General features: G+C 47.9%; 5 protein-coding genes across 5 annotated transcripts; all 5 read left to right on the top strand.

Annotated features, from left to right (window-relative positions):
* Window positions 1-334: 334 nt before the first annotated feature.
* Window positions 335-838, top strand: TRIVIDRAFT_45683 (uncharacterized protein; the record flags this gene model as incomplete). The annotated part of the gene is made up of 1 exon (XM_014102803.1): window positions 335-838. One exon carries the CDS (start codon window positions 335-337, stop codon window positions 836-838), a length of 504 nt encoding a protein of 167 aa, XP_013958278.1.
* An 835-nt stretch (window positions 839-1,673) lies between these two features.
* TRIVIDRAFT_6590 (uncharacterized protein) lies at window positions 1,674-2,462 on the top strand (the record flags this gene model as incomplete). Its single annotated transcript, XM_014101939.1, has 1 exon — window positions 1,674-2,462. A coding segment is annotated over one exon (789 nt), but the record flags the coding sequence as incomplete, so codon positions are not given.
* A 1,526-nt stretch (window positions 2,463-3,988) lies between these two features.
* On the top strand, window positions 3,989-6,659 carry TRIVIDRAFT_113758 (uncharacterized protein; the record flags this gene model as incomplete). The annotated part of the gene is made up of 7 exons (XM_014102802.1): window positions 3,989-4,469; window positions 4,548-4,854; window positions 4,915-5,104; window positions 5,291-5,865; window positions 5,970-6,250; window positions 6,321-6,502; window positions 6,558-6,659. Coding segments are annotated over 7 exons (2,118 nt in total), but the record flags the coding sequence as incomplete, so codon positions are not given.
* Window positions 6,660-7,189: 530 nt separating this feature from the next.
* TRIVIDRAFT_147673 (glycosyltransferase family 90 protein) lies at window positions 7,190-9,840 on the top strand (the record flags this gene model as incomplete). The annotated part of the gene is made up of 3 exons (XM_014102801.1): window positions 7,190-7,510; window positions 7,557-7,970; window positions 8,023-9,840. The coding sequence occupies 3 exons, from the start codon at window positions 7,190-7,192 to the stop codon at window positions 9,838-9,840; spliced, it is 2,553 nt and encodes an 850-aa protein (XP_013958276.1).
* Window positions 9,841-10,124: 284 nt separating this feature from the next.
* Window positions 10,125-11,228, top strand: TRIVIDRAFT_45742 (uncharacterized protein; the record flags this gene model as incomplete). Its single annotated transcript, XM_014102800.1, has 1 exon — window positions 10,125-11,228. One exon carries the CDS (start codon window positions 10,125-10,127, stop codon window positions 11,226-11,228), a length of 1,104 nt encoding a protein of 367 aa, XP_013958275.1.
* Between the last annotated feature and the right edge of the window lie 423 nt (window positions 11,229-11,651).

The following is an 11,651-nucleotide window of genomic DNA, read 5'->3' as shown; positions in this document are numbered from 1 at the left end:
CCGCGATGATAGAAGGCCCGAGACTTAGAAGATTGAACTTTGGGTGACGGATGGCCAATCAAATATCCACTAGAGATAGGCACATGTCTTGGGCCCCCCATATAACTGCCGACACGCGTTCGTTTGCGAATAATTCTGTTCTTGAATGTCTTCCCCCAGTTAGCTGGTAGCCATTTTAATCCCAACACTATTACTTCCAGGCGAGCGCTATTTCGCTACTTCTCTCAAGACGTAAAATTACTAACATGTCTACTGTTCATAGTCTCTAGTCTATCAAGGATTAACACGTGCTGAACCCCGCAAATCTGGAGAAAACACACGTCAAAGCAGCACTATGACAGAAAAAACGGACGACTCATCTACTGCGTTTACCCAGTTCACGCCGGAAACGTCTGAACCAACAGTCGTTGGTGAGCCCTGGGATGGCCGTCGATATGCAATACCCTGGCCCGGTAACAAATACAACATCTTTATGAATGACACCAACCGAGTGATTTGCTCGAACGATGCTGGTGACCTCTATGTCTACGACATCGACTGCGATGTGAACAAGCAACAAACATGGCTGTGCGCCGAAAAGAATGGGTATTTTGGTTTTGTTAATACCCATTCCGGCAGATTCATGGGCCACAACAATGCCGATAAGCTGCACTCGGCAACATTCCATCACGAGGCCTGGGAGCTCATGACGGTGAGGAAGCATCCGGAGGGAGGCTACGAATTGTTGATGCCACACTGGTGGCACACGCTAAAGAAGCTGTGCGTTTTGGAAGGTTCGGATAATGTGGTGTTGCGACAGCATGTGACTACTCTATGGCAGTTTGTCAAGGTTGATTGATCGTGGCTCGCTGTTTTGTGTCTCGTCAGTGAGATGCTGTATTTGAAACGTCTTTCTCAGCATCTCGCTCTTATCCCACAATTTGTCTATGCATTTGTGTTTGCTATCCTATACTCTTCTATAGTGCAGACAGTGTAACCCGATTGAAATGCGACTTGCTCGCTGCCTTTTAGACACAAGGCTGCGGGCTGCATAAGTGGTCACTCGTGGTCCTCGCACCACGGTCTCTCATAGGTCTCCCACCTGCGGCATTTCATAATGCGTGCTAGTTGCAGCAGCGGCCCAACAGCATCGATGTAGTAGTAGGTACGTGGCTGATGAATATTGGACAAGCTTCCTGCAGGCAAGGGATTGAAACTCATTGTCAATGGCTGCTATGGCTGTGTGCCTCAATCCTACATGCAGCCGTTATGAGGAGTGGTCAGCCGAACTAACCTATGTGTGCTTCACCTTTCTTATGTATCTCAATCAGAACTCGTACCCGAAAGAATCCACAGATTCTTTGTAGTATGCTCTTTCTTACATCTTGATCTCATTTGAATCACCCACTCCAATAAAACGATACTTTGAAGACAAACAGTCGATGGCACCATTTCAGTGCAGCGTTTGCCTACGAAGATTTGAAAACAGGTCTCTTATATTCAACCATGCTCTCGAGACTGATCACAACGTGAACCAATGTTGCCGAGCATGCTTGCGATGGTTCAACAGTGAGGGGAGCTTAGCAGCCCACGCAAATTCATCAGTCCACGCCAAAGAGGTGGCGAAGCCATCACATCCTGAAAATACCGAAGCCATCGATAGCGAAGAGAGTCCAACAAATGTTCTGCCTGCTGTCCAGTTAGCGTTTGGCGATGTCACCTATACTAGCCTTGGGTGCCAACAGCAAGATGTGGTTTTCAATCAGCTCTCCGCCAGCTGTCATTCCACGAAGAGACTTGAGGATGAAGGCTATATACTTGATGCTACGAAGGGACCGACAACAAAGAGACCAAGGCCAAGACCAAGTCTCGCAGAGTTTCAGCAGACACCACCGATGCAACCTGCCGTCATCAAGCGGCGTGCTGTTGTGATTGACTGCGAGATGGCAGAGACTTTTGACGGGTCAGATGAGCTGATCAGCCTTTGTGCGATTGACTTCCTAACCGGCGAAACGCTGATTGACTCATTTATCAGTCCTTCGCGGCCAATTACCGACTGGCGAGCGAAAATTCACGGCATAGATGCTACAGCAATAATCGAGGCTTTAAAGCAAGAGAAAGTTCTTCATGGTTGGGCTGCCGCTCGGGAAGAGCTGTGGAAGCATATTGATGAACAAACGATCCTTATTGGGCAAACGATATTATTCGACTTTGAAGTTCTTCGTCTAATCCACACCCGCGTTGTGGACTCGGCAATTCTTGCAGCAGATGCTGTCTTTGAGAGTGAGAATGAGAATAAGAAACCAGGCCGGCGGTGGGGACTCCAAGAACTGTGTGAGACTTTTCTCGGCATCCAAATACGTCGTGGAGGTGGAATACACGACAACCTAGAAGATGTGCTAGCTGCCAGAGAGGTCGTGCTGCAGTACTTCCTGAAGCGAAAAGACTTCGAGAAGTGGGCGCACAAGGCACGAGAGGATTTCTGGAAGCCTAAGGCAGGCGGCAAGAATAGTAAGAAGAATACCAAGCAGATGACACTTCGGAGCGCTGAGCCAGCGGCCCCAGCATTCCAGACGTTTCAGGGCTATGATGTCTTTGATTATAGTCTCGTCAATTATATTTTCCCTCTTTATCACTATGGGAATGCCGTCGTCTTCGAATACGAAGGCCAGTGGTTTATTGGCATTCCTCAATACTCTTTTTATTATCTTACCTGTCTTCAGCTAGTTTGAATTTATGAGCTTGACCCGCCATATCAAATCTCTTGGTTCGCACGTTCATGTGTGCTGTCACAGTGTTCAAAATTGGCGCCAACGGCCTGCGGAACACGAAGCGGGGAGAAGTGCTGAGACCGTCAACAGACCATCTTATCCAGCCGTTCCACAAGTGCTTCTGCGCCCCAATATTGATTGACAAGGCGTTTTCGTTGCGTGCCGTAATGCCGCTAAGTCAGCCTCGTATCGGGGCATTTCTAATGACGCGTACTCGTAATTTTCAGCTCAAACAAGGTAGATTGGGATGCCATTGGCGTGATAGTGAGGACGATAACCGTAGTCTATCTTTCAAAGTGAGGCGAGCGCTATTTCCCCCCCTCCGTACTCCGTATTTGGATTGACATTTCCGAAGAGCGGAGGAAGCTTCCCCAATCAAGCGAAAGCATGCCTTATTTGATCAATTCTTATTATGGCATTTGGCATCTCTAAACTGGCCATCATTCATTGGAGAGGCCTGATTTGGAACGGCCCCATGACCTGCCTTCTAGGTCGAGTTTATCGTCATTTCTAGAATGATTTTATGGGCATGTTTTTGTGCAACGCTAGGCTAGACGCATTCATCCGATCTAAATCAGCACCCAATTCCATTATGGAGAGGAGCGATTAAGTTTAAATCCGTCTTTAAAGTCAAATGAATGGCAAATGACAGGAGCCCTTTACCGGGGTATCAATTCGGCGCCCCTCGGACTCCCGTTACAGGGAGTGATACTACATCTGTGAAAGTCTATCCCAAGCGAGAACGGAGAAACAGAATCGATTGGTGAACTGGGATGAGATGGGCTGTGCAAATATCTGGACAATTCGTCTATCGGGCGTCTCGGAAGTATCCTGATTTCTCATCGAATCGCTCAACTGAGCCATGCATATTGGGACACGCACTTGCAGGGCCAGTGGATGATGACAAGCGGGTATAGGTGCCATTTCAAGTTTAGCCGTCTTTCGCCTTATTTGTCGACGCTCACATTTATCATCATATGCGCGTTGGAAGACCAGGGGGAATAAATTGCCGTCGTTTTCGCAGCCTCGCGTAACGATCTTCCTCTGGTCGATTCACCGCGTGCAACGCTAGAAGAGACTTGAAACAAAGAGCAAACATGAAGATCGCCCCGCTGCAGCCAGAGCCGCAGGCATCTGGTGGCGATTACATGTATTCTGACATTCTACCCGTCTATTCCACGAGTACTTCAATTGCTCCCGAGACCCCCAAGATCGCGAATGGTGACGATATCGGTGAGGCTTCTGAAGACGTCAATGCAGCTTTTATGAACCTCTCATTCGCCAGAAGCACAGCTGAACACATTGACGTCAGATATGGCATTTCGGAAGATTCGTGTCTCGCTCATCTCAAGCTTCTTCATGCTATCCAAGCTATGAAAGAGGACATTGGCTACACCGACGGGCTATGGAACCTCTGGGATAGCCGTGGCAAATGGGCATTGGATGACCTGCGCGTTGATGGCGATTGGCCAATGATTCGTCTGCTCGAAAAGACCAATTCAGCAACTGTGATGAAGGCTGGCCATGTTAGAATTCGCGAGAAGAGATGGGCGCTGTTTATTGCTCGTGCGGTCGAACGATATGAGACATGGTGGCATTCTCTTGCGGAAACTGACATGCTTACTGAAAAGGACATGGCGACACCTGATGACCCCAAGTATAGAAAGTTTCCAAACGGCCATAAGCTAAGATGGAAAGAAAAGATGCTGCCACCTTTAGGTGAGAGTTACAAGACCCCTTTGAGCTTGACCAGTGAGTGAACTGACCTTTTTTCCCCCTTTTTCCTGTCCCTGACAGATGTGTTGATGGTTCTTCATACGCACATGCTCAATCCTCGAGCTTTCCTTGAAGACTCAATGCGACATGGAATGGGCACGTTTTGGCCCGCTGGTATGCCGTGGGAATTAATACACCAGGCCATCGATACCGAGTTCAATTATAATGTGTCTGACCAAGCAAAAATACATTGGGTCGCCAAGACTGGGCATCGCTGGCGGAATCAGGATGACGACATGACGAAGATACTGAAGTGCCCCTTCTGTCCAAGCAAGTACGAAGTTCCATGGACGACATGTGGAATGAAGGAAGATGTGAAAGATATTGAGTAAGTCAAATTCAGTCTTCATCATTGATCCACTTATTACACGGATTTTAACGCTCTTAGATTTACTGGTTTGATCGGTAATGGCTATGGAGATGGCAAGTTTAACCACAGGTGTCCCGATTGCCAAAACGAAAACTACAAAGAGCTATTATCCGTATCAAAATTCGTTTCGGATGCTTCTGCCCTACTTGTTCAATCTGTGCCGATGCCAGGCACTATTCTTGATCCCGGCAGCGGCCGTCCTGAGCTTGTGCCTGAAGGAACCGCCGGCGAAAGGTATTATAGGACATTCCCCAATCGCATGATCAAACTAGAGTTGCGGAGCAAAATCCTCGAGTTAATCAAGCCTCCGTCCGAGACACCTAACACAAAACAAGTCAAGACCAAAGCCAAAAAAGACAAGATAAAGAAAAAGGGCAAAACTAAAGAAGAAGAGGAAAATAAGGCCCCGGAGCGTTTAAATATGAATGCAGTGAGAAACATGATTCAAGATACTCTATCCAGTGTCAAGAAGATCCGAAACATAGATTCAGACAAAGGTTTGTTTGCTCGCTATCAAATACACGGTTGGGCCGGCATAACTATCCGCAAGATGATGAGTCGATACTGGCTGAACTTCTCTCCATTTGGGCTTGATCTTTGCGCTGCTATTATGCGCCAGGGAGTCTTCATCGAGAAGATGGTGAACATAGATTGGCTTCACAGCCCGACTGCACGAGATACCATGACGCGACTCATTGTTAAATACGAACGATTCGTGCAGATTATGAAGAAGCACCCTGGCAAGGTTGTCGTACCGACGTTGGATATCGATCTGGCTTGGCATACACACCAGCTTATACCTTCTCATTATTACTACTACACAGTTTCGAAAACTGGGAAATTTGTCGATCATGATGATAAAATCGACGAGGACAAGCTTAGTAGATGCTTTGAATGGACAACAAAAACATACCAAGATATGTTCGGGGCTGTGTACAGCGAATGCACATGCTGGTACTGTGAAAGTGAGTCGGCACCGCCCGTCTATCAGCTCCAAGTTGCAAGGCAGGCCAGGCTAATTCTTCCGTCTTCACGGCAGCAATTCGTTCCTCACAAATATCTAGTGTGGGCAGACTTCTCGGCATGTCAACCAATGAGAAGTTATCAGAATCCTTTCACAAATCCGAGGCGGCGGAAACGTTCCCACCAGATAAATCCCCCCACATATCTTTCCATAACGCTGTCAACACGGTCGAAACTGCGGATCGGAGGAGAGTCACCGCGCGGGTGCGTGCTCGACAGCGTCAATGGCTAGACCAAGAGTACAAAAAGGCAGCAAAGAGGGCAGAAAAGAAGGGCCGCGAGTTCCCACCCAAGGAGGACTATTTCACTCTTTGGGGTGCTCAGTACACCAGTAAGTCTCCGCCCACTGGCTATCTCGAGACTAAAAATTTTGACGCCTAGAAACTGACTCCCTGCATCAGTTAATGGCCCGTATCCTTTCCATCCGTGGTTTACTCCTGCGCTATACTATGGATGGGATCCATATACTATTCATAACGGCCAAGGAGCTTGGGGGAACTGTGCCGGAGGGACTTGTGGCAACGGGGGTATAGCAGCAGGCTCTTGCGGCGGTCCCGGTGGATGCAACAATGGAAACGGGGGGGTATGTTTCAACTTGAGTTCCCTAAACATACTTTACAATTCTGACCATTTTCTAGACATGCGGAGCAAGTGGTGCTGGATGCGGCGGTAACGGCGCTGGAGGTGCTGGTGGAGGTGGAGGAGGGGGTTGTGGAGGAGGAGCTGGCTGCGGTAAGTTCTATGGACACTTGTTTGAAGATTTTAAGCTGACGATGATGTTTAGGCGGTAGTTGATGGGAGTTATCGATGGCTACTTTCACGCAATTGTGTTTGTACTTAGGATTGTATTGGAGGGGGATATTCGAAGTAATTGAGATTATACCAAATAATAGACTGCTGTGGGAATCGTAAAATCAGTCTATAACGTCCGATTCAAAGTCTATATCTTTTTGTCTCATGAGGATTATTCGACGCAAATTGGCATTGCGAATACGCTTCGTTAGACATCTAAAATAACTGCAAACATGGCCTTGATGTGTACAGACAGTTTGGCGCTCAAATCCTCCCACTTAGTCGCAATGTCCAGGGATCCGCTCGGTAAGCGTGACGCGATGAGTTCAGCCACATTAAACACGGTGCTAAATACGAACCGGAGCTTTCCAAGGGAGGCTTAGACCCCTGCGCTGCACAGGCACCATGCCACGTTCGCCATTTTCCCTGCAGTTGGTCGTGGAAATTGGATCAACAGCTCACAACGTCAAGCATCATCATGTGGCTGCCAAAGGCCGACGATGCTGGGGCCAGTGTTGGCTATGCTGGGGCGGCTCTGCTCTTTGCTACGCTGGCACAATGGCTTTCCTCGCAAGACTCTGAGCTCGAGACAGAGATCTTATGTTGGGCGTTTCTGCCAGTCTTGGCCAAGTCCCTGAGCCAGCCACAGCCTAAATCGCTGTTGAGACCAGTAGTCTCCGGCAAAGCGAAGGGGACATCGACATCGACGTACTCTTTGTGGATTGTAGCTGGAAGCGCTGCTGTCTATTCACTATTCAAGTCAGAGACTGGCTTAATTCAATTTTTGGTAAGGAGAATGGTATATGTACTCAGGAATGATTAGGGCTTGTACTAAATGTCGACAGCCCGCACTGACGCCTTTGCTTTTGGCGGCTCAAAAGTACCTTGGATCCTCTCCAAGACCTGCTGGCTTATTTTCTCCCTTGGTGAGCACAAACTGGGGTGCCATTCTGGGTGCTTCTTTTGGTGTTCTCACTTTCTCGAATTGGTCTATTGGATCATTCTTATTCTCCATCATCCCAGCCGCGTTCCTCTTCATTGTATATACTGCTCTATTACCAAGAAATCGCACATCCACATTTCCCCCGTCCATCAACCTTGAGAATGTTATTCGCCCTCTTTCTGTTCGCATTGCTGTCCTCCTCCTAATCATATGGGGAGCTGACCTTGCTTTTTTTGGATTCAATACAACTGGCATAATCAGGACATTTTTCCTAGGTTTTGTCAAGGCCTTGTCTTGGTCTTTTGTCATACAGGCGGTAGGTCTCCTCGCTTACATCCAAAGCTGTTGAGTTGCTAACCATTGCCCAGGCTCGAGATGCTTCTTGGATTGTTGCACCTCTAATCACCACATATAGTATCTCCTTCACCACGAATCCAACAAATGAATCATCGGATTTTCAGGCTGTGGCTTACGCTTTCGTTTCAGTCATCACTCTGGGCCAATTGATCGCTCTATTGCCAAAACAAGCAAGATTCAGGCTGACATTGTGGGTGTTTGGCCTCGCATCGCTCGTACCCCTTTTGTCAAACTTCTGGATGATTCGAGATGCGCAAGAATCGGCGAAAATATTTGGCCCTGAGCGAGAACACCCCGTCGAGGGCCTCGTACGCAGCGGCAAGGCTAATTTTAAGAGTCTTCTCAAGACTCAATCTAAAACATACAAAGAGGCTGTCGAGGAATATCAGCGCCGATATTACGCCGCGCCGCCACCAGGTTTTGAAGCTTGGTATGAATTCGCAGTTCGCCAAAAATCTCCTATAATCGACGATTTCGACGCGATCCATCATGCCATCTCACCGTTTTGGAACCTCAGCGGAAAGCGAGTGATTGAGACTATGAACCAGATTCACTTCGCACAGAACAGTGAAATGTGGTTCTGCAACTTTAATGGAGAATCTGCTACGACAGATTGCGCTCATGCATATCGAGTTTTCGACAGGCATCTGGGGTTTCTCCTCGACAGGCTGTTTCAGGGCTTGGATGGCGCTCTTCCTGATGTCAAGTTTCTGGTTAATCATTTCGATGAACCACGGATATTAATTCCGACGTGGGGAGCAGAAGAGTCCCGTAACCATCCACAGTTGAACATCACTAACATGTCACATCAACCTATTTGGAATGAGGTCACTAAGTTCTGTGCGTCCAAAGATATAGGTAAAAAGGCAAAGACACAATCTTCAGCGAAGGTGTTTGATCTGCCATTTGTCATGGATCAATCCTTTGCGATGAATCTATGTGAACACCCAGAGTACCGCAATATGCACGGCCTCTTCATGAGCCCCGTGTCGTTTTCACTCGTCGAAGGGTTTGTCCCAGCCCTCTCAACCGGCTCGCCTTCTACAATGGGCGACATTTTACTCCCGAGTCCTGCATACATTGAAGGAGAGTTTGTATACGACGACTCAAAAGAGGTTGGCTGGGATGAAAAGCGCAACAACCTCTACTGGGCTGGGTCCACCACAGGCGGTTTTGCCACAGACGCCAACTGGGCTAACTACCAGAGGCAAAGATTTGTGAAGCTAGCACAGAATCTGGAACGACGGGAGTATTACTATTTGCGAGAGATGGGCGGTATAATCCAGCGTGTTGCATCATCATTTCTGAATGGTCGCCTGTTTGACGTCGCCTTTACCAGAATATTTCAGTGCGACAGGAAATATTGCAGAGATCAGAAGAGGTTCTTCAAGGTTGGCGGCTGGGCAGATAAAGACAAGGCACTCAAATCGCGTCTCGTCTTTGACCTTGATGGAAACGGTATTAGTGGTCGTTACTACAAGCTGCTCGCATCAAAGTCGGCACCAATGAAGCAAACACTCCTCAGAGAGTGGCATGATGATCGTCTTGTGCCCTGGGTCCATTATATCCCAGTCAGTCAAAGTTTGGAAGAGCTTCCAGAGTTGGTGTTTTATCTGACATCAACTGAAGCTGGCCAAAAAAGGGCCAGAGAAATTGCAGAGCAAAGTAGAGATTGGTTCTTCCAGGCGCTACGGGAAAAGGACATGGCAGTGTATATGTATCGACTGTTGTTGGAGTTGGCAAGGCTACAGGATCCGAACAGAGAGGCAGGATCTCCCGCAACAAAGTATTCAACAAAACCGGCACCAGATAATACAAAGAAACTGTAGCGTGTGCACGCTGGTGTTAATCGAAGCATTTTCATTGGGGGCAAAAGCAATAGCGCAGCTCACTAAAAGGAACCTAAATGTTGAATAACCAGAAGCTACAAGCTTAGTTCCATCCCATGAATCCTACAGACATGGATGTCGCCGTGACTCACTGCGATCAGCTCATTGACTGCCTTTAGCCGGTGGACTGCTCTTATTAACTGCACTTTGTATCTTCACTCACCAACACCTACTTTCATGTTGATATGCCATAATAGGTAGAGATGGCATCTTCACAGAAAGTCATGCCGGCACTGTATCCTCCCCAAGCAGCTGCTATCGCCAACATCAAAACCGAAGCAGCAATCCTTAAGCCACAGGCTCTCCAAACCATATCTCACATTTTACGTATGTCCAACATCCCGATAGAGAGGTTAAGCGATATCCGAAACACTATTGTTCAGCATGCCCGCATTGCGCTACATTTTCACCCCGATCGCCCGTCTCATAGCGGACGCATCGTCGTTGAGTCTCTTCTAGAGGATGGCATATACCGGAATCAATTCGAAACCGGCATCTCCAACGGCCTAGTTGCGACTCAGCTTGGGGGAGCGCGCGATGAATGGGAGCGAAGTCTTTTCAGCGGAGCTTATCATGGCTCTGGCAATTCAGACATTGTGGCGGAAACCTTCAATCCAACACTAAGACCGAAATACGGTGCTTTGGACTTGATGCGTAATTCTGATGGTCCTGCGCCGCGATTTGGGTCCTGCTATTTCTTACTTCGACCGGAGGTTTCGTCACGGTCTACATTTACTTTTGGTGGTTCGCAGGCAGTTCCAAAAGAAAGGGGCACAGTGGATGAATTCGACGCGATATTGGCCGCTCTACTTGAAGAGTGCTTCACGCGAGACACCGCGCTGGGAGTAGAAAACATGAGGCCGAGGAAATTGGTGGAGTATATCGACGCATTGAGCAAATCGCCTCTCATAGAAGATATTTACCAGAGACTGCCAAGCCGTAACCTAGATCATTTGATCGAGGCGCAGATTCACGGCGATGTTCTTCTTTCACGAGATGTCGAAGCTCTAGTGGTCGATCCGTCATTTTTCAAGCGGAGCAACACTGGGTCCCTTCTCCAGGCTCTCGGCCAAACATATGGATTCCCCATCTTTGTGCATCGCGGATTTCAGCTTTCATCAGAGAATGTTCCCAGTGACTTCCGAGGGCCAACGATGCCGTCTTTGGCGGCTAGAATTGCGTTTAACGGCATCGTGGATGCACGTGTTATTGGAGAGGCAGTGAGAGATATGGTTGCTTACAATGGGTTACTGGGGGACAGGGAAGATTTGGGCGAAGGTTTGCAAGAGCTGAAGTTATTGTGGCATGTGTTAGTTCGGTACGGGTAAGAAACTCGGGTAGCTAACCGATGCAAGAAACGTTTTGTAATACGAGCTACGGAATAGTTTTTAGTTGATTAGTATTCTTACCACACCTTACGAATTACAAACTGATGCGGGTAGCTGTTCCGTCTAATGTTTAATACTGTGCTCCCGCAAATGTGGAGAGGGTTACAAGAACACGGACATAAACACGTAAGAATGAATTGGCACATGTTAGAGTAAGTAGCATCAACAGCGTTGCCCTCCTGGATCAAGTGCTTACATTCGTTGCACGTTCCTTACGCCTCTTCTTGGTCATTCTCCTGATTGATAAGAAGTTTATCTCGGGACCGCCCATTATTACAATGCTGACAACAAAAAAGGGCAGCAGTAATACTCGTATATTCGCATTATGAATCTGCCCGCGCGCTTAGTCGGCCTAATCACCTC

This window comes from Trichoderma virens (genome assembly GCF_000170995.1).
Source record: "Trichoderma virens Gv29-8 chromosome Unknown TRIVIscaffold_5, whole genome shotgun sequence".
Taxonomy (NCBI): Eukaryota; Fungi; Ascomycota; class Sordariomycetes; order Hypocreales; family Hypocreaceae; genus Trichoderma; species Trichoderma virens.
The sequence above is the reverse complement of the archived record's forward strand: the minus strand, read 5'-3'. Positions and strand labels throughout refer to the sequence as shown.